The sequence below is a fragment of the Pleurodeles waltl genome, chromosome 6 (assembly GCF_031143425.1).
Source record: "Pleurodeles waltl isolate 20211129_DDA chromosome 6, aPleWal1.hap1.20221129, whole genome shotgun sequence".
NCBI classification, from domain to species: domain Eukaryota; kingdom Metazoa; phylum Chordata; class Amphibia; order Caudata; family Salamandridae; genus Pleurodeles; species Pleurodeles waltl.
Window position 1 is genome coordinate 1,717,762,442 of NC_090445.1, and position 20,275 is coordinate 1,717,782,716.

The 20,275-nt window shown below is 49.9% G+C and overlaps 1 protein-coding gene across 1 annotated transcript in view; it reads left to right on the plus strand.

Annotated features, from left to right (window-relative positions):
• The window catches only part of LOC138301830 (uncharacterized protein DDB_G0283357-like), a 33,293-nt gene extending 13,391 nt beyond the window's left edge, over window positions 1-19,902 (plus strand). Inside the window, exons 3-5 of the mRNA XM_069242328.1 lie at window positions 5,087-5,270; window positions 11,532-11,558; window positions 17,500-19,902. Coding sequence (XP_069098429.1) covers window positions 5,087-5,270; window positions 11,532-11,558; window positions 17,500-19,804 — 2,516 coding nt within the window. The 3' untranslated portion in view covers window positions 19,805-19,902. The remainder of the gene's footprint in view (window positions 1-5,086; window positions 5,271-11,531; window positions 11,559-17,499) is intronic.
• Window positions 19,903-20,275: the final 373 nt, after the last annotated feature.

The window sequence follows — 20,275 nt, forward strand, 5'->3', positions numbered from 1 at the left end:
TATGTACAATGGTTTGTGACAGCTATTGTGGCAGTAAACCACAAGTTGGCTTGGTAAGTGATTTACAAATGGAAACATGGTGGGTGTACTTGGGAGAGGAGGTGGTCCAATAAACCACTGTATGCTACTCCTGAAGTAATTTCTTCAATGTAAACTTTTTCGAAGGCATCCCATGTTCTGATGGAGTGAATGCATACACCGAGACACAGATGTACCTTTCCTTGTATGCCAACCTCACAGCCTTCAATGGGTCACTCACACTCAATGCACATCCTGGATAGTTAAAATTCACACGACAGGAAGATTTCCAGCCTCCGGTGTATATCCATTCTTCAATGTGGCTGATTAGAACATCAATCACATCCCAACTGGGAGCGAACCAGTTGGAGTGCAGTTTACATAGGCTTGTTTGTGATCTGCACAGTAATACAAGACTTCACCTGTCCAAAGTGGCACAAAGACATTGCAGTATGAACACCCTTACTGATGTCTGCCCTTTTGTATAATATGTCATTAAATCATTGAAGTCAAAGGCCTGCTCATGAGCAGTTCCATCCTCTGGCTGTAACTGGCCATCTCCAATGGTAATCAGGTATCCATGGTACCTAGACCAAAGGATGTCCCCTTATCTCCATGGAAGATCACATTAGATGGTGTCCATCACTGGCTGAGTCGAAGGACCTCACAACAAGAGATAAGTCATCATGTCTTTGGAGTGCTTCATGCTTAAAATACCAATCAGAATATAAGATTTATTCTTCAATGATTACTGAGAGTTTTGGACACTCTGTTGTACAACATGAAGTATTGGGCTCCAGGTGAACAGCCCCTGGAGTTACCGAAGCTTCTTGTCTGCTTTTAGCTTCATAGTCAAGCTGTGGAGAAATGACATTGGAATAATATCCAAACACTGACTCATCTCCCCCAGTAGAGAGCTAAGTCTTCAGATCATCCAGGTCGGTCAACTCTCACTGAAGACACGGCTTCCCAGGTGATTCAATAGATCTGTTGCACGTGTGGAGCTGTATCCTACAGCTCCTTTGTAAAAAGGGAACCTGCACCCTCAAGTCAGATTTTCATGCACTTTGACCCATTTCCAAACGTTGTAAGGTGGTTTGTCCATCGCAGGCACAAGAGAGTTCTCCGTTGACACAAGCTCCATCACTTACCGAGCGGTTGACACGCTGGCGGGCAGCGAACCACCCCAAGATGTCACAATTTTACTTTCCCACTAATTTCCGCAAACTAGTTAAAAATCTACTCAAGAACTCTATAGTAGTACCAACTACACACAAGCAAACACCAACAACAATCACACTAACACATAATGGTCAGTGACTTTAAGTCATGAGTTTCCCAGATGAATACAAAATGGCAGCAGATATAGATGGTGCCATGAGGCCATAATAATGGTGACTAGCGCTTCGTAAATGTAGCTTAACATAACACAGGAGCCAAGTGTCTTCCAAGCTGCATCCCACAACAGGCAATAAATGTTAGTGCAGCTCCCGCCAGATTGGGCCTGTCTGATTCCTAGTTACAGATCACCATACTCTTTTCCATCATCTTTTTTCAGATTTTTAACATGGTCTATTTATTGAAGGAGCGCTGGTGAAGTTCAACTTTGCCCATACACCAACTTGTCAATGTATTAATAATCCTGTGTGAAACATCAAGCAAAAAAGTAGGTTTTGTGGAAATGCACCATGAAAAACATACTTTACGTAATAAAGTATTTCTGCAAAAAATATAGCACCAACTTTTTTAAAGAAAATTTCACTGGCAGGCAGAGCAGTTCCACAGTGTCACTATCCATAAGTTCAGAAAGTTGTAAAGTTTGTAAAGTTTGTAATGCCCTAAGACAATGTAAAGTCTTGCTACTGTCTGCAGCCATTGATGCTTATTACTGGCTAGAACCATTGGCAATCATTACTGCTGAGGTCCATTAATGACCATTAATCTCTAGGGCCACGATGCTCATTCCTACCTCTTGTCTTGATGACCCTTACTGCCTGGGTCCATTCATATCATGACTGTCCAAGATCATTGTAGTTCACAATTGTCTGTGGTCAATGATGCCCACTGATGCCTGTGGCCGTGTGGCTGGTCATTAAAGTTTCTTCTTGCTGCCTGAAGCTAATGATGGTAATTAATGGATACGGAACTAATGCATGTATCTGGCGCCGATAGGGTGTTTACTTATTGTGGCCTTTGAGGCATATTACGGTTGGAGATGCTTGGGCACATTCCTGCCTGGGGCCTCTGAAGACCATGTACACCCAGGGCCATTGAAGCTTGTTAAAGCCTGCGATCAGCAAGCCTTGCTACTGCCCAGGGCTTGGGGGGTTGTTTGCTGGTCTCTGTATGTGGGCGCCTTCTGGTCAGTGAAGGTGGGTTTGTGTAGGTGTTGCTCTGTCTGCGCATGGATATCTGTGGACATATCATGTTGTGTCCATATGTGGATGAACGGGTGATCTACTGCAACCTCTATTACATTTGTTGTGTCTATGTTGCTGTTTTCTTGAAATATACAAATGTTAATCTTATTGACTTAATCAATGTTTATTTTAGTTATATCTGTTATGTTAATTGTTGGTGTGCAGCTTGGTGTTTTTTGGTGCTTAGTTGTCCATGGTTGTACCTGTAAAGGAAGTGGGTTATTTGCATAAATAATTCTACTTTAGTGTCACTCATTTTTATCTGGAGTAGTATTTAATATTTAATTTGTTGCATTTGGAAGGGTCTTTTATTTGTTTGGAGTTTTTTTGTCTGCCGTGGCAACTTTCATTCAGACCATCAGCATGCAAAATGATCGCCCACTTTGATTCATTGTTTTTGATATGGTGTCTCATTGCTGGGTAGCTGTTTCTGGAAGCATGTTTTTGCAGATTTTTTGCATGTGTAATTGTGTATTATTTGTATGGGTTGTAGCTACAATGGTGTTGTGTATTTATTAGTTAGGGGGTCATTACGACTCCCGCCGGACGCGGTGACCGCGCGCCTGGCGGGAGCCGCCAAAATACCGTACCGCGGTCGCAAGACCGCGGCGGGTATTTTGAGTTTTCCCCTGGGCTGGCGGGCGGCCTTCAAAAGGCCGCCCGCCAGCCCAGGGGAAAACGACCTTCCCACCATGAAGCCGGCTCGTAATCGAGCCGGCGGAGTGGGAAGGTGCGACGGGTGCTACTGCACCCGTCGCGTATTTCACTGTCTGCTATGCAGACAGTGAAATACAAGCGGGCCCTCTTACGGGGGCCCCTGCAGTGCCCATGCCATTGGCATGGGCACTGCAGGGGCCCCCAGGGGCCCCGCGACACCCCCTACCGCCATCCTGTTCCTGGCGGGCGAACCGCCAGGAACAGGATGGCGGTAGGGGGTGTCAGAATCCCCAAGGCGGCGCAGCATGCTGCGCCGCCTTGGAGGATTCTGACGGGCAGCGGAAAACCGGCGGAAGACCGCCGGTTTTCCTGCACTGACCGCGGCCAAAGCACTGCGGTCAGAATGCCCTAAGGGGCACCGCCAGGCTGTCGGCGGTGCTCCCGCCAACCGCGAGCCTGGCGGTCACAGACCGCCAGGCTCGTAATGAGGGCCTTAGTGTCACAAATGTTGATTTTTGTCAACTATTGTATTTAGAATCAAGCCTTACAGTTGAGTGGTTCTGTGAGTAATATTGTTTTATTTTAAGAGTTGTATCAGGAACAGTACTTTATTGTTGAACCACGACTTCTGCATTTCTTTGTAACTGTTTATTCATGCAAATGGATCGGTATTTTACTGCTGCACTTGTATATGGGTTTTGTTTAATAGGTGGTTTGTATCTAGGTTGGTTGTTGAATCGTGTTCTACTGTTAACGTTTCCTTCAGTGTATAGTGTTTGATTATTGATTGGTTGATTGATTGCTATTTTTTTAGTGAATGGCTTCATATCACACTGTATTTATTGATCAAAAGAGTGTATGGAATAGTGTTTCACTGTCTAGGCTACTCTTATTGGCTTACTGTTTGGAGAGTTGTTTTAAAGTTCTTAAATTGTTCTGGAATTGTATCACTCTTGAACAGCTACACTTAGAATTGTGGTCATTGTTCATAGGTTATAGGATCTGGGCTGGTATTTTTTTGTTGTCCAGTTATATTGTGATTAGTGTTTTATTAGTGAGCAATTGTACACTGAGGGCCTGATTCTAACTTTGGAGGACGGTGTTAAACCGTCCCAAAAGTGGCGGATATACCACTTACCGTATTACGAGTCCATTATATCCTATGGAACTCGTAATACGGTAGGTGGTATATCCGCCACTTTTGGGACGGTTTAACACCGTCCTCCAAAGTTAGAATCAGGCCCTGAATGTTTTAGTATATATTATTTTTTAAAATATATTTTATTTTACTTTATTTTCTTCTTTGATGGTGTTTTGTAGTTGTTCGTTTGAATGTGGATTTTTTTTTTTTAATTATTTTTGTTTGATTCCTTCTAGAATGTTTTTATTGGTATAACATCGTGTCTGGGAGCGTATTTTATAGCTAAAGGAGTTTTTTTTTCAGGAATGATGTTTTATTCCTTATCAGTTGTGTGTGGAAAATTGTTGATTCTTTTTGGAATGTTGTTTTATTCTGGAACAGTGGTACCAGGTGTGGTTTTTATTTTTCTTTGGTTGGATCTTTGGTGTTGATTGACTATGGAATGGTTATTGTTGTCATTTTATTAACCGTTACTGTTTTGAAATGGAGTTTTGCCTTAGTGCCACAGTACCTGGGGTTCTACAAATGTTTTGTGTGGCTTGTGTGGGTTCTTGAATGATGTGAGTCTTTGATATGTTGCTTCATTTGTGTGGGACAGCTTCCTCTTTCTTCTGACTTCATGTCCCTCTGAGTCACAGCATTCCAGAGTTTCAGGAGATTATTGTCTCCATCCATCACATCCCAAAGCTTCTATTTTGGTGCTGTCAATTTCAGTAATTGAGTCTTCAGAAATGAGTGACTTAACTCTGTGCCAGCACTGAGAGCCACTCCCATGAACTTAGAGACAATGTGGTGCGTCAGGGCTGTCCGCGTGGTGTGTGTACACACACATATACAAACATATATAAAGGTGGCAAAAACACCTCAGTTACTTGTGGACACATCCCCGAAGCTGCTGGTCCAGCTGTTGGTGGAGTGTGGATTTTTGGGCAGTCAACAAAGGGATTCAGGAGCCATGGCCCGGGGAGGACCAGGAACAAAAGTCCCCCTAGTGGGCATCTTCCTGCTGCTGGTTCTTCGTCTTCACACAACAGGTGAGAACCTTAACTACAATGAGTACAACAGCTTTATTATTTGTTTAAGAAAAATCATTAAAATATATATGAACAGGACAATTGCAGCCGCATTGAAATTTAAAGATACCGTTTTAAAAAGATTAGTCATTGTTCAAATATCCCAAAAAATAAAACACAACCTTTATCATAAGAACTATAACATAATGTGAAGTGCAAACATTTGTTTCTATAATAAAAATGTCACCACAAAATCGAAGCTCGATTCAGAAGGTGGTAATGCTAGGGTGCTTAATTCTCAATATATTCAGAATCCTGAGAGGGTAATTAAAGGAGGGTCGTTTAGTCATGGGCTGAATATCTTCCTCAGCTTTCAGCGATTGTTGGCGTGTGCTTTAACAGGGGTTCTGCTTTTAATATGAATAAACTTAACTAGTTAACGCGTCTTCAAACTACAACAATGTATTGCTTGCCAACAACGACTTTGAATCCTGCAAATTACACTCCACCTCTAATCCTTTCCAGATTGAATCAATGAGTGCCAGCTATAGGAACACTGGTTATTTCAAATATTTAGGAGTTAGCTGATGGCAGCAAAGTCGAAGAGTTCAGTTACTGGTATCATTACTCAAGCATGCTTAGGCTGTGTCTACGGTCCACGTAGGGTCCAGGTATGTGTAGAGTACTGTGAGTTCTCGTTGTCACCTAGAAGTCACTGCAGGGTTCTCATTGTCATCTTGAGGTCGCCTCAGAGTATTTATTGTCACCTTGAGGTCACCTCAGAGTATTTATTGTCACCTTGAGTTTACTGAGGAGTATTCATTGTTGCCTTGAGGTCACTGAAGAGTATTCATTCTTACCTTGAGGTAACCTCAGAGTATTTATTGTCATCTTGAAGTCTCCACAGAGTATTTATTGTCACATTCAGGTCACCTCAGAGTATTTATTGTCACCTTGAGTTTACTGAGGAGTATTCATTGTTGCCTTGAGGTCACTGAAGACTATTCATTCTTACCTTGAGGTAACCTCAGAGTATTTATTATCATCTTGAAGTCTCAACAGAGTATTTATTGTCACATTCAGGTCACCTCAGAGTATTTATTGTCACCTTGAGTTTACTGAGGAGTATTCATTGTTGCCTTGAGGTCACTGAAGAGTATTCATTGTCACCTTGAGGTCACCTCAGAGTATTTATTGATACTTTGAGGTCACCTCAGTATATTTATTGTCGCCTTGAGGGCACTGAGGAGTGTTCATTGCTGCCTTGAGGTCACTGAAGAGTATTCATTGTTGCCTTGAGGTCACTGAAGAGTATTCATTGTCACCTTTAGGTCACTTCAGGATATTTATTGTCACCTTGAGGTCGCCGAAGAGTATTCATTGTTGCCTTTGGGTCACTGCAGAGTATTCATGGTCACCTTTAGGTCACTGATGAGTCTTCATTACTGCTTTGAGGACATCTCAGAGTAAGGTCAAAGCATAGTATTTATTGTCACATCACGGTCACCACAAAATACTAATTGTTACCTTGAGGTCACTGCAGAGTATTTATTGTCATCTTGAGGTCACTGCAAAGTATTCATTGTTGCTTTAAGGTCACTGCAGAGGTCACAGAAGAATACTGCCGAGGACTCATTGTAACCTGGAGGTCACCTCAGACTATTCATTGTCCCTTAGAGGTCACCCAAACTACTCAAGGTCACCTTCAGTGAATTGCAGAAATGTTTCAATATAGTCAGTGACAAATTGTGTTAGTTTGACGAGGCTTGAAGAGCCAGCCATAGGGAGTGAGTGCCTCACCCTTGGTAACAACGGAACTACCAACCAGCAGGGAGTTTTACTGGTGGATCCTAAGCTGTAGACCAGCATGGGAAGTGTAGTAGAGGGGGGCAGCTCACTGTAAATGGGGCCGACTGTCAGAATAGTAGGGTGTCCCCGTGGGACCATGGAGAAGTCAGCAAAGACCTGAAGGAACAGTCGGGAGCCCCAAAGTTTGTCTGCCAAGTCGAGTAGTGGAAGGTTTCCTTCAGTTCTCTTTGTAGTCCTACAACTCCTCGGAGAGGCCCAAGAGGGACGTAAGTTAGGGTTTATAATTACTAATGTTGCCGTTTGTAGGGTGAGGGTGAGTCTTACGCTCTATAGTGAAGGGAGGCAGGTGATGTTTGTGAAGTGTTTCCTTCTTTTCCAGCAGTGGATAGAGTGCCCACCGGCAGGGACTACCTGACCGCACCTGCCCATTTAAAGCGTTGTGGTGCCTGCCACAATCCCAAGGACCTTGTGGACGGCAGGACATGGTCATCTCACACAGGATAGCTGGCTGTGCTGCAACCCCCTAACCCTAGAACTGTGGTGCTGTGGGCCATTGGCTGGACTCAAGCAGAGTAGGTGCAAGGGGCCCATAGCATCAGACCCCAAGTTTTAAGGGTGCCGCAGCACTGCCACTCAGCCTAGTCACATCTCTGCTATGAGGCTCCCCAGGAGCCACAATCCTCTCCCAGGGACCTGACTGTAGGGGCTCTGTTAGTGCACTCAACCAATCAATCAGGATTTATAAAGCACAGCAAATAACCCGTGAGAGTCTTACGCGCTGGCATTGCGAGCGGCTTCGCTGTGCACTCTGCATTTGAACCGCCATGTCTTGAGTCCTTTGCTGAATTCTCAGAGTGATGCAGAGATCCTGAGATGCAGGGGAAGGTCGTTCCAGGCTTTGGCCGCCAGGTGAGAGAAAAAGCAACCTCCACTATTGGATCGGTGGATAAAGGTGGTGCCTGCGAGGAAAAAGGAGGCAGATCACAGGAGTCTTGTTGCATGGACTCCGCTGAACTTAGGACAAGCTCCAATGAGTACTGAACTGCGCAACCATCTTCACTCGGGGATCAAACCAGAGAGTCGGGTCACCTCTGCTCTGTTCTCGCTGCACTGGATTCCAATGCGAGGTCAGGTCACCCCTGCGCTGGACTCATTCCTCTGGCTACAGTCAGATGGTTAGGTTACTCCCACACTGCACTCACTCTTCTGGACTCCAGTCAGACTGATAACTTGAATACATTGTATTTGGACACAAATCCGCAACATGGCCGAGCTATCACAGGTGTTCTCCTCGCCCCTCTGGTGAAAGCGGTCTGTAGAGAAGAACCCTCAGCAATGCTGCTCTCCAGCATGAACAGAGGCAGAACATGCCAACACTGGGGCAGATTTACTCACATTTCACACAGTGCAGGAAGGACATTTGCAGCTTTGCTTTTCTTAAAAGGGAGAGAGCATAAATGCAGCATATTTACAAAGACTTGGTGCATTTCTGCTGCCTCCCTGTGCTGGTGCACTGTGTGCTGTCTGGTGCAAGGGTGCCTGCGTTACGAGCAGAATTTGTTTTGTGCCATCTGTCCAATTAGCCGTCATAAAGGTACCCAATATGCACTTCCTAGAGGAAGAAGCTTCACGATCCAATAAAATGCTGCATGTTAGTAAGATCCGTATTGGATCTCCACTCTGAGGAAAGGAATACGTGAGTCTCTGGCCCACATCTAATGGGGACACAAAAGACCCCATCGAACTCTCCACTAAAGGCCTTGATCGACACCCTGTCCGAACAATGCAAACTATGACAAAACACGTGAAAACCAATGGTCGAGGCAGACTGACCCAAGGCCATCCTCTTTGTCTACTGGTCCTTATGGCAAATTCTGGAAGAACTGATGACTTGTGGTCACCCAGACATAAAAGTGTCTACAGCCAGACATAAAACAAACATCCTTCTCCATGGCTCTCCGTGGCGGACATAACTCCTCCATATTTGTGTTCTGGGCTTTTTATATTTTGGAAGAATTCTTTACCTTTCTCAGAGGAGATACATTTGGTTGAAGCAAGGCCATATTGGGACACATTGTAACGATTAGGAGGAGATAGACCCACTAGAGACAGCAAGACAGAGAGACAGCTTCATGGACACCTAGATAGACAGGTATCTCCATAGATGGATGTCTGGGGGATGGGTGGGTGGGGGGGGGGATGAAAGACTAGAGCTCCGCATCCTGTGCCCTCTAAGGCTGTCACTGGGTCAAGGGACCCCTGGGGATCCATGTTCCTACTCAGGTGGGCCATAACTGCCTAGAAAATGAAACAATATTATCAGAGTAATAAAATAAAGAAACATAAAAAAGCACAACTGAAAAGTTTACATGCATTGCAGAGGAAACGCAATCTGGAGCTGAAAATTAAAACATAATCCTTATTGCGATTTTTGGGACCAAAGCAGGTACAGCAAACAGAATCTAGTATGGATGAAGGAGGCCTCAGTCGAAGAACTGCTATACAGCAACAAAAAGAGAATGTGCATTAGGTGCAAAAAAAGACAAAGGGCCTAATTCTGACCTTGGCGGTCTTTTCGCAAGACCGCCGAGTTACCGCCGCGGCAAAGACCGCCGACCGCGGCGGTATGCCGCTGCGCGTATTCCGACCGCTGGGAGCGTTCCGCCGGAATACCGCCAGCAGCCACACTGGCGGTCGGCGGGAAAGTGGAGACTGGTCAACCTCCACCGCCACGCCAGCAGAACACCGCCCCCAGAATTACGACCCACATTTCTGTGTGGCGGTCTTCTGTTGGCGGTCTTCTGTTGGCGGTCACGTCCCTATGGCTCCCGTCGCCTCCCGGAGGACCAACGCACAAGGTAAGTTGATCGTCCGTGAGGGGAGGGGGTGGGGGGGTGTTGTGTGATGTGTGCGTGCATGGGGGTCTGTAGAGGGGGTGTGTGAGTGCGTGCATGCGGGCGGGGGGTGCTGCTGTGCCTTTGGACAATGTGTGTAGTTCGGCGGGTGCGCATGTCGGCATGTATGTGTGCGGGTATGTGCCCCCGTTGTGTATGTGTGTGTGTAGGGGGTGTGCATATGTGCATGTTGGGGGTGCATGCATGTCGGGGTGCGTGTATGTGCATGTCGGGGTGGGGGGGGCAGGGGGTTCGTACCACCTCTGGGGGGTGGCAGGGGGGTGGAGGGTGTGGGGGGAGGACTCGTGGGGGGCAGTGGGGAGTGGGGAGACCCCTATCAGTGCCAGGGAAGGAATTCCCTGGCCCCGATAGTGCCTACCGCCATGGTTCGCATGGCGGTTCCCGACCGCCAAAAACCGCGGCGGTAAGCAGGGTCATAATGCGGTTGGCGGTCTTGGGTCGACCGCCGGGCCGGAGTGTGCGAACTCCAGCCCGTCGGTCATGACCGCCGTGGCGGTCGGAGTGGGGAAGTGGCGGTCGATCGCGGCGGTGACCGCCGCGGTCAGAATGCCATTTTTTGGACCGCCGGTCTGTTCGCGGTCCAACCGCCGCCTCTCCGCCGACCGCCAAGGTAAGAATCAGGCCCAAAGTGATTGTCAACTTCTCAGCTTATTGCTTTGTCTTTTAAAAACAAACTAAACTGCGAAAAGCTCCAACCCTTCCATTAAAACAAAAGTTTGATGTTTGCATAATTTTTGTTTGCGAATTGAATAAAATTTTTCAGAGACTGTATATGTTTGATGTATAGTTTTTCTGTATTTGTTTGAATTGTTTAGAGGTTCAAATCATTTAGATTCTCAGCTGGGGGTCCTTGTCTTCTACTAGTGTTTCAGTGGGGTCCGCAAAGTCAAAAGGTTAAGAACCAGGGCTCAAGAGGTGGTCCGGATAACTGTAGCTGTGGCATGTTCTGCCCCCTGGATGAAACATACAGAATTGCAGCCATGCCACGCTTTGCCATCTGGAGGGAGAGTAGAGATTGCAGCTGTGCTATGCTCTGCCCTCTGGAGAAAGGATTGAGAATTGCAGCTGTGCTAGGCTCTGCCATCTGGAGGAAGAATCAAGAATTGCAGTTGTGCATTGCTCTATGCTTTGGAGGAAGGAATGAGAATTGTAATTGTGTATTGTTCTGCCCTCTGGAGGAAGGAATAAGAACTGCAGCTGTGACATGCTTTGCTCTCTAGAGGAACAATTGAGAATAGCAGCTGGGCACGCTTTGCCCTCTAGAGGTAACATGTTGCAGTGCAGCTCACAAGATCAGGTGCTGAGATGGGACAATGTGCACAGATGTGGGGTCCGATGAAGGGAAGTGGAAGCCTCTGGTGGGATAGGGTTTCACAGTTTGTGTCTCCTGCATAACACTAAGAAGCAGAGGAGGACAAGGGATGCCATATCCACCCACAGGGGGTGTTGTTTGCTTGTTTGGTTTTGCTTTCTTTCAAGTGTGACTGCACATCTGGTCTTGCTGTAAGGGTCATTGATAGGTCTTTATAATTCTAATGGTTGATTTTTATTTCCACAGCTGGACAATCCACGACAGAGGCCACCAGTAAGTTAAGCCTCTCCTGCCTTCTCTGATCTTTAGATGATCCTCAGCTCTCTTCACGCTTTCTTTCTTGGCGCCACCTAATGCCCCAACCCTCATCCCCTGGGGCATGCGCTTACACTGATGACAATCAACTTAATTGCACCAGGACTAGTTCTTACCTTGCTGAGGGCAGCTCCAGGTGGGCCTTGTTTCTCAAGCGGAGCTTGCTGCCCCCAAGGGGGCTATCCAGACTCTCAGCTGCTGGCAAGCTAGTGGGAAGTGGTGTGTCGATCTATGTGAACATGAGCAGGGCTGTCACGTCTCTTAATGCTAAACCTATATGCAGTGCTTAATTTGTAAATAGAAAGGTGCCGGTGCCCAAAGCCCTCCTCTAAAACACGCGGCGGCTGCAATTAAATGTGTGAACACTGAATACTGAGGTGGCGTAATCCTGAAGCCATCTCGGGCCTCTTCAATCCATACAAACCCATTCCCTGCCCCTTCAGCTCACTTTTGCCGCTTTCTAATTTCTCCCTTTGGGTTGCTTTTTCGTTTTTCCCTTCCTCCGTCCTGCCATATTTGTCTTTTGCTCGCAGCAAATGCTTGAGGCAGAAGAATAAGCCCCAGCCCTAAAAAATAAGTGCCAGGTGCTCAGCACCATAAATAATAAGCACAAATTAAGCACTGCCTATATGCAATAAACCGGGGAGCACTTGGTTCCTGGGGCCCTGTTTCTTTGTGCTGACGCAATATGTGACATAAGCAGTTTGTTTCTAGAGAACTAGAGCTCTGTGGCTCTTACCTTACTGACTAGGCCTGAGCTAGTGCCCTCCTAGTGACCTGCAGCCCCTGCAGCCCTTATTATCCAGGACTGGATCCGCATGAATCTAGTGACCAGGAGCTCTGCTCCCCTCATCTCTAATGACCAAGACATTACCATCTGTCCCCAGTGACGTGAAGATATCTAAAGACAAGGGCTCGACCATCTGCCCCCAATGACCTGACGAAATCTGAAGATCAGGACTAAACTATCTGTCCCAAGTGACCTGAAGATAACTGAAGGTCATGACAGAACCATCTGTTCTCAGTGACCTTAAGATATCTGAAGACCAGGACTGTCCTATTTGTCCCCAGTGATATGAAGATGTCTAAAGGCCAGGACTGGTCCATCTGCTCCCAGTGACCTGAAGATATCTAAAGACCAGGACAGAACCATCTGTCCCAGTGACCTGAAGATATCTAAAGACCAGGGCTGGACCATCTGTCCCCAATGACCTTAAAATATCGAAAGACCAGGACTAAACCATCTGTCCCAGTGACCTTAAGATATCTAAAGACAAGGACTAGATCATGTGTCCTGAGTGACCTAAAGATATCTAAAGACCAGGACTGGACCATCTGGACCCAGTGACCTGAAGAAATGTGAAGACCAGGACAGAACCATCTGTCCCAATGACCTTAAGATAGCTAAAGACCAGGAGTGGCCCATCTGTCCCAGTGACCTGAAGATATCTAAAGGCCAGGACTGGACCTTTTTGTCCCCAATGACCTGAAAATGTCTAAAGACCAGAACTGGACTATCTGTCCCCACTGGCCTGCAGATATCTAAAGACCAAGACAGAACCACCTTTCCCCAATTACCTGAAGATATCTAAAGACCAGGACAGATCCATCTGTCCCAGTGACCTGAAGATATCTAAAGACCAGGACTGGCCCATCTGTTCCCAGTGACCTGAAGATATCTAAAGACCAGGAGAGAACCATCTGTCCCAGTGACCTTAATATATCTAAAGACGAGGACTGGCCCATCTGTCCCCAGTGACCTGAAAATATCTAAAGGCCAAGACTGGACCATCTGTCCCCAATGACCTGAAGATATCTAAAGACCAGGACTAAACCATCTGTCCCCAGTGACCTGAAGACATCTAAAGGCCAGGGCTGGACCATCCATCCCCTATGACCTGAAGATGTCTAAAGACCAGGGCTGGACTATCTGTCCCCAATTACCTGAAGATATCTAAAGACCAGGACAGATCCATCTGTCCCAGTGACCCGAAGATATCTAAAGACCAGGACTGGTCCATCTGCTCCCAGTGACCTGAAGGTATCTAAAGACCAGGATAGAACCATCTGTCCCAGTGACCCGAAGATATCTAAAGACCAGGGATGGACCATTTGTCCCAAATGACCTGAAAATATCTAAAGACCAGGACTAAACCATCTGTCTCAGTGACCTTAAGATCTCTAAAGACCAGGGCTGGACCATCTGTCCCCAGTGACCTGAAGATATCTGAAGACCAGGACTGTCCCATCTGTCCCCAGTGACCTGAAGATATCTAAAGACCAGGACTGGCCCATCTGTTCCCAGTGACCTGAAAATATCTAAAGGCCAAGACTGGACCATCTGTCCCCAATGACCTGAAGATATCTAAAGACCAGGACTAAACCATCAGCCCCCAGTGACCTGAAGACATCTAAAGGCCAGGGCTGGACCATCCATCCCCTATGACCTGACGATGTCTAAAGACCAGGGCTGGACTATCTGTCCCCAATTACCTGAAGATATCTAAAGACCAGGACAGATCCATCTGTCCCAGTGACCCGAAGATATCTAAAGACCAGGACTGGTCCATCTGCTCCCAGTGACCTGAAGGTATCCAAAGACCAGGATAGAACCATCTGTCCCAGTGACCCGAAGATATCTAAAGACCAGGGCTGGACCATTTGTCCCCAGTGACCTGAAAATATCTAAAGACCAGGACTCAACCATCTGTCCCAGTGACCCGAAGATATCTAAAGACCAGGGCTGGACCATTTGTCCCCAGTGACCTGAAAATATCTAAAGACCAGGACTCAACCATCTGTCCCAGTGACCTTAAGATCTCTAAAGACCAGGGCTGGCCCATCTGTCCCCAGTGACCTGAAGATATCTAAAGACCAGGACAGAACCATCTGCCCCAGTGACCCAAAGATAGCTAAACACCAGAAGGTGGACAGTTCTGTCCAGGAGGTAGACCCATCAGCCCCCAGTGCACGAGGGCTCTGTCCCACCCCTAGTGTTAGTATTTGGGAAGGCCTTCTTACTGTCTGGAGACAGCACACCAGTCTCCCTCTAGATGCTGAGGCTGCCACAGACAGTGTGTAGAGAGCTCACCCTGCCTCCCACTCGCTGTGCTCTATATACTGCTAGCTCCACTCCCTCCGGGCGCATGCGCTCCTGGCCGCTGCCTTTGCTCTCTCTTGTGCTGGGCCTCCATCCACTGAATCTACATTGCGCAGGCTGGTTGTGCTCCCTTCTGCTAATGTGCTTTGTTGTGTTCTCCTCTGGTGTGTGTTGTTCCTCTCGCTGGCAGTGTCACCGTCTGCTGGCTGTTCCCCACTGCCTGGTGCTACAGCTTCTACATCACTGCGCACCCCTTCCACTGACTGTGCTCCCCTCCTCTGGCTGTGCCCCCCTCCATCGCTGTGCTCCCCTCCATCACTGTGCCACCTTCCCACTGACTGTGCTCCCCTCCTCTGACTGTGCTCCCCTCAGTCACTGCGCACCCCTTCCACTGTCTGTGCTCCCCTCCTCTGACTGTGGTCCCCTCTGTCACTGTGCACCCTCCCACTGACTGTGCTCACCTTCTACTGACTGTGCTCCCCTCCTCTGGCTGTGCCCCCCTCCGTCGCTGTGCTCCCCTCCGTCACTGTGCCACCCTTCCACTGACTGTGCTCCCCTCCTCTGACTGTGCTCCCCTCTGTCACTGTGCACCCTCCCACTGACTGTGCTCCCCTTCCACTGACTGTGTTCCCCTCCTCTGGCTGTGCTCCCCTCTGTCACTGTGCACCCTCCCACTGACTGTGCTCCCCTCCTCTGGCTGTGCCCCCCTCTGTCACTGTGCCACCCTCCCACTGACTGTGCTCCCCTCCTCTGGCTGTGCTCCTCTCCTCTGACTGTGCTCCCCTCCTCTGGCTGTGCTCCTCTCCTCTGGCTGTGCTCCCCTCCATCACTGTGCACCCTCCCACTGACTGTGCTCCCCTCCCACTGACTGTACTCCCCTCCTCTGGCTGTGCTCCCCTCCCTCTGGCTGTGCTCCTCTCCTCTGGCTGTGCCCCCCTCCCTCTGGCTGTGTCACCCTCCCACTGACTGTGCCTCCCTCCGTCACTGTGCACCCTCCCACTGACTGTGCTCCCCTCCTCCGGCTGTGCTCCCCTCCTCTGGCAGTGCTCCTCTCCTCTGGCTGTGCTCCCCTCCATCACTGTGCACCCTCACACTGACTGTGCTCCCCTCCTCTGGCTGTGCTCCTTTCCTCTGGCTGTGCTCCCCTCCATCACTGTGCACCCTCCCACTGACTGTGCTCCCTTCCTCTGGCTGTGCTCCCCTCCCCTGGCTGTGCCACCCTCCGTCTCTGTGCTCCCCTCCGTCACTGTGCCACCCTCCCACTGACTGAGCTCCCCTCCCACTGACTGTGCTCCCCTCCTCTGGCTGTACTCCTCTCCCACTGACTGTGCTCCCCTCCTCTGGCTGTGCTCCTCTCCCTCTGGCTGTGCTCCCCTCCTCTGGCTGTGCTCCCCTCCTCTGGCTGTGCTCCCCTCCGTCACTGTGCACCCTCCCACTGACTGTGCTCCCCTCCTCTGGCTCTGCTCCTCTCCCTCTGGCTGTGCTCCCCTCCTCTGGCTGTGCTCCCCTCCTCTGGCTGTGCCCCCTTCCGTCACTGTGCCACCCTCCCACTGACTGCGCTCCCCTCCGTCACTGTGCCACCCTCCCACTGGATGTGCTCCCCCCTCTGGATGTGCCCCCCTCCGTCACTGTGCCCCCATCCCACTGACTGTGCCCCCCTCCCACTGACTGTGCTCCCCTCCTCTGACTGTGCTCCCCTCCGTCACTGTGCTCCCCTCCTCTGGCTGTGCACCCCTCCTCTGGCTGTGCCCCCATTCCACTGACTGTGCTTCCCTCCCACTGACTGTGCTCCTCTTCCCCTGGCTGTGCTCCCCTCTGTCACTGTGCCACCCTTCCACTGACTGTGCCCCCCTCCGTCACTGTGCCACCCTCCCACTGACTGTGCTTCCCTCCCACTGACTGTGCTTCCCTCTTCTGTCTGTGCTCCCCTCACTTGTGCTCCCTCCCACTGACTCTGTTCTCCTCTCACTGGCTGTGCCCCCCTCCGTCACTGTGCCACCCTCCCACTGACTGTGCTTCCCTCCCACTGACTGTGCTTCCCTCTTCTGGCTGTGCTCCCTTCTCTTGCTGTGCTCCCTCCCACTGACTGTGTTCTCCTCTCACTGGCTGTGCTCTCCTCCCTCTGCCAGTGTTCTCCTTTCACTGGCTGTGCTCCGCTCCCTCTGGCTGTTCTCTTTTCCCTCTGGCTGTGCTCCTCTCCTGCTGACTGTGCTCCCCTCCTCTGGCTGTGCTCCCCTCCATCTGGCTTTGCTCCCCTCCCCTGGCACTGCTCCCTCCCCCTGGCTCTGCTCCCCTCCTCTGGCTGTGCTCCCCTCCATATGGCTGCGCTCCCCTCTATCTGGCTGTGCTCCCCTCCCATTGACAGTGCTCCCCCCACTTTGGCTGTGCTCCTTTCCTTTGGCTGTGCTCGACTCCACTGGCTGTACTCAACTTGCTCTGACTGTGCTCCCCTCCCTCTGGCTGTGCTCCCCTCCCTCTGGCTGTGCTCACCTTGCTCTGGCTGTGCTCTCTTCTCACTGGTTGTACTCCCTCCAGTGGGCTGTGCCCCTTCCACTGGCTGCACTCCCATCCCAGAGGCAGTGCTCCCCTCCTTTGGCTGTGCTCACCTCGCTGTGGCTGTGCTCCCTCCCTCTGGCTGTGCTCCCTCCCTCTGGCTGTTCTCCCTTCCTCTGGCTGTGCTGTCCTCCCTCTGGCTGTCCTCTCCTCTCACTGGCTGTGCTTCTTCCACTGGCTGTGCTTACTTCTTCTGGCTCTCCTCCCTTCCACTGAATGTGCTGTTTATGTTTGTTTCACCAACAGCCACTTCAGCAGCAACAACAGCAGCTACCACAACAGCAGCAACAACTGTAGCAACAACAGCTGCCACAACAGCAGCAACATCCACAGCAGCCACAACAGCAGCAACCACAGCTGCAACAACAGCAGCAACAACAGGAGCTATCACAGCTGCCACAACAGCACCAACAACAGCAGCCACCACGGCAGCAACAACTGCAGCCACAACAACAGCAGCAGCAACAACAGAAGCTACTACAGCAGCCACAACAGCAGCAACCACAGCTGCAACAACAGCAGCAACAACTACAGCAGCCACAACAGCAGCTACTACAGCAGCCACAACAGCAGCAACCACAGCTGCAACAACAGCAGCAACAACCACAGCTGCAACAACAGCAGCAACAACCACAGCAGCCACAACAGCAGCTACTACAGCAGCCACAACAGCAGCAACTACCGTAGCAACCACAGCTGCCACAACAGCAGCAACAACAGCTGCCACAACAGCAGCAACAACAGCAGCTACCACAGCTGCCACAACAGCACCAACAACAGCAGCCACCACGGCAGCAACAACTGCAGCCACAACAACAACAGCAGCAACAACAGCAGCTACTACAGCAGCCACAACAGCAGCAACCACAGTTGCAACAACAGCAGCAACAACTACAGCAGCCACAACAGCGGCAACCACAGCTGCAACAACAGCAGCAACAACCACAGCAGCCACAACAGCAGCTACTACAGCAGCCACAACAGTAGCAACTACCGTAGCAACCACAACCACAGCTGCCACAACAGCAGCAACAACAGCTGCCACAACAGCAGCAACAACAGCAGCTACCACAGCTGCCACAACAGCACCAACAACAGCAGCCACCACGGCAGCAACAACTGTAGCCACAACAACAGCAGCAGCAACAACAGCAGCTACTACAGCAGCCACAACAGCAGCAACCACAGCTGCAACAACAGCAGCAATAACTACAGCAGCCACAACAGCAGCTACTACAGCAGCCACAACAGCAGCAACCACAGCTGCAACAACAGCAGCAACAACCACAGCTGCAACGACAGCAGCCACAACAGCAGCCACTACAGCAGCCACAACAGCAGCAACTACCGTAGCAACCACAGCTGCCACAACAGCAGCAACAACAGCTGCCACAACAGCAGCAACAACAGCAGCTACCACAGCTGCAACAACAGCATCAACAACAGCAGCCACCACGGCAGCAACAACTGCAGCCACAACAACAGCAGCAACAACAGCAGCTACTACAGCAGCCACAACAGCAGCAACCACAGCTGCAACAACAGCAGCAACAACTACAGCAGCAACAACAGCAGCAACCACAGCAGCAACAACAGCAGCTACTACAGCAGCCACAACAGCAGCAACTACCATAGCAACCACAGCTGCCACAACAGCAGCAACAACAGCTGCCACAACAGCAGCAACAACAGCAGCTTCCACAGCTGCCACAACAGCACCAACAACAGCAGCCACCACAGCAGCAACAACTTCAGCCACAACAACAGCAGCAGCAACAACAGCAGCTACTACAGCAGCCACAACAGCAGCAACTACAGCTGCAACAACAGCAGCAACAACCACAGCAGCCACAACAGCAGCTACTACAGCCGCCACAACAGCAGCAACTACCGTATCAACCACAGCTGCCACAACAGCAGCAACAACAGCTGCGACAACAGCAGCAACAACAGCAGCTACTACAGCAGCCACAACAGTAGCAACTACTGTAGCAACCACAGCTGCCACAACAGCAGCAACAACAGTAGCTTCCACTGCTGCCACAACAGCACCAACAACAGCCGCCACCACAGCACCAACAACTGCAGCCACAACAACAGCAGCAGCAACAACAGCAGCTACTACAGCAGCCACAACAGCAGCAACCACAGCTGCAACAACAGCAGCAACAACCACAGCTGCAACAACAGCAGCAACAACCACAGCAGCCACAACAGCAGCTACGACAGCAGCCACAACAGCAGGAACTACCATAGCAACCACAGCTGCCACAACAGCAGCAACAACAACAGCTACCACTGCTGCCACAACAGCACCAACAACTGTAGCCACCACGGCAGCAACAACTGCAGCCACAACAACAGCAGCAGCAACTACAGCCACCACAGCAGCAACAACAGCAGCCACAACAACAGCAACAACAGCAGCAACCACAGCAGCCACAACAACAGCAACCACAGCTGCCACCACAGCAGCCACAACATCTGCGACCACAACTGCCACAACAACAGCGACCACAGCTGTCACAACGGCTGCTACAGCAGCATTTGAAACCACAGCAACCACCACAGCTGCAACAACAGCAACAACACTTGCGCCCACAGCAACCACCACAGCTACCACAACAGCGACAACAGCTGCAACAACAGTAACCACCACAGCTGCAACAACCACTGCGACAACAGCAGCAACCACAGAAACCACCACAGCTGCAACAACCACTCGCACAGCAGCTGCCTCCACACCCACTAACACAGCTGTCACAACTGCCACCACAGGAGGCACTACTGGTACCACAACAGGGAGTACCACTGGTATAACCACAGCAAGCACCACTTCTACCACCACTGCTGGAGGTGGCACTACTACCACCACAGCAGGCTCTATTCCTAACACTGCTGGAGGCACCACTTCTACTGCAGGAGGCACCACTACTGCCACAGGAGGCACCACTACTACCACAGGAGGCACCACGACTACCACCACAGCAGGCTCTACTACAACCACTGTTGGAGGCACCAC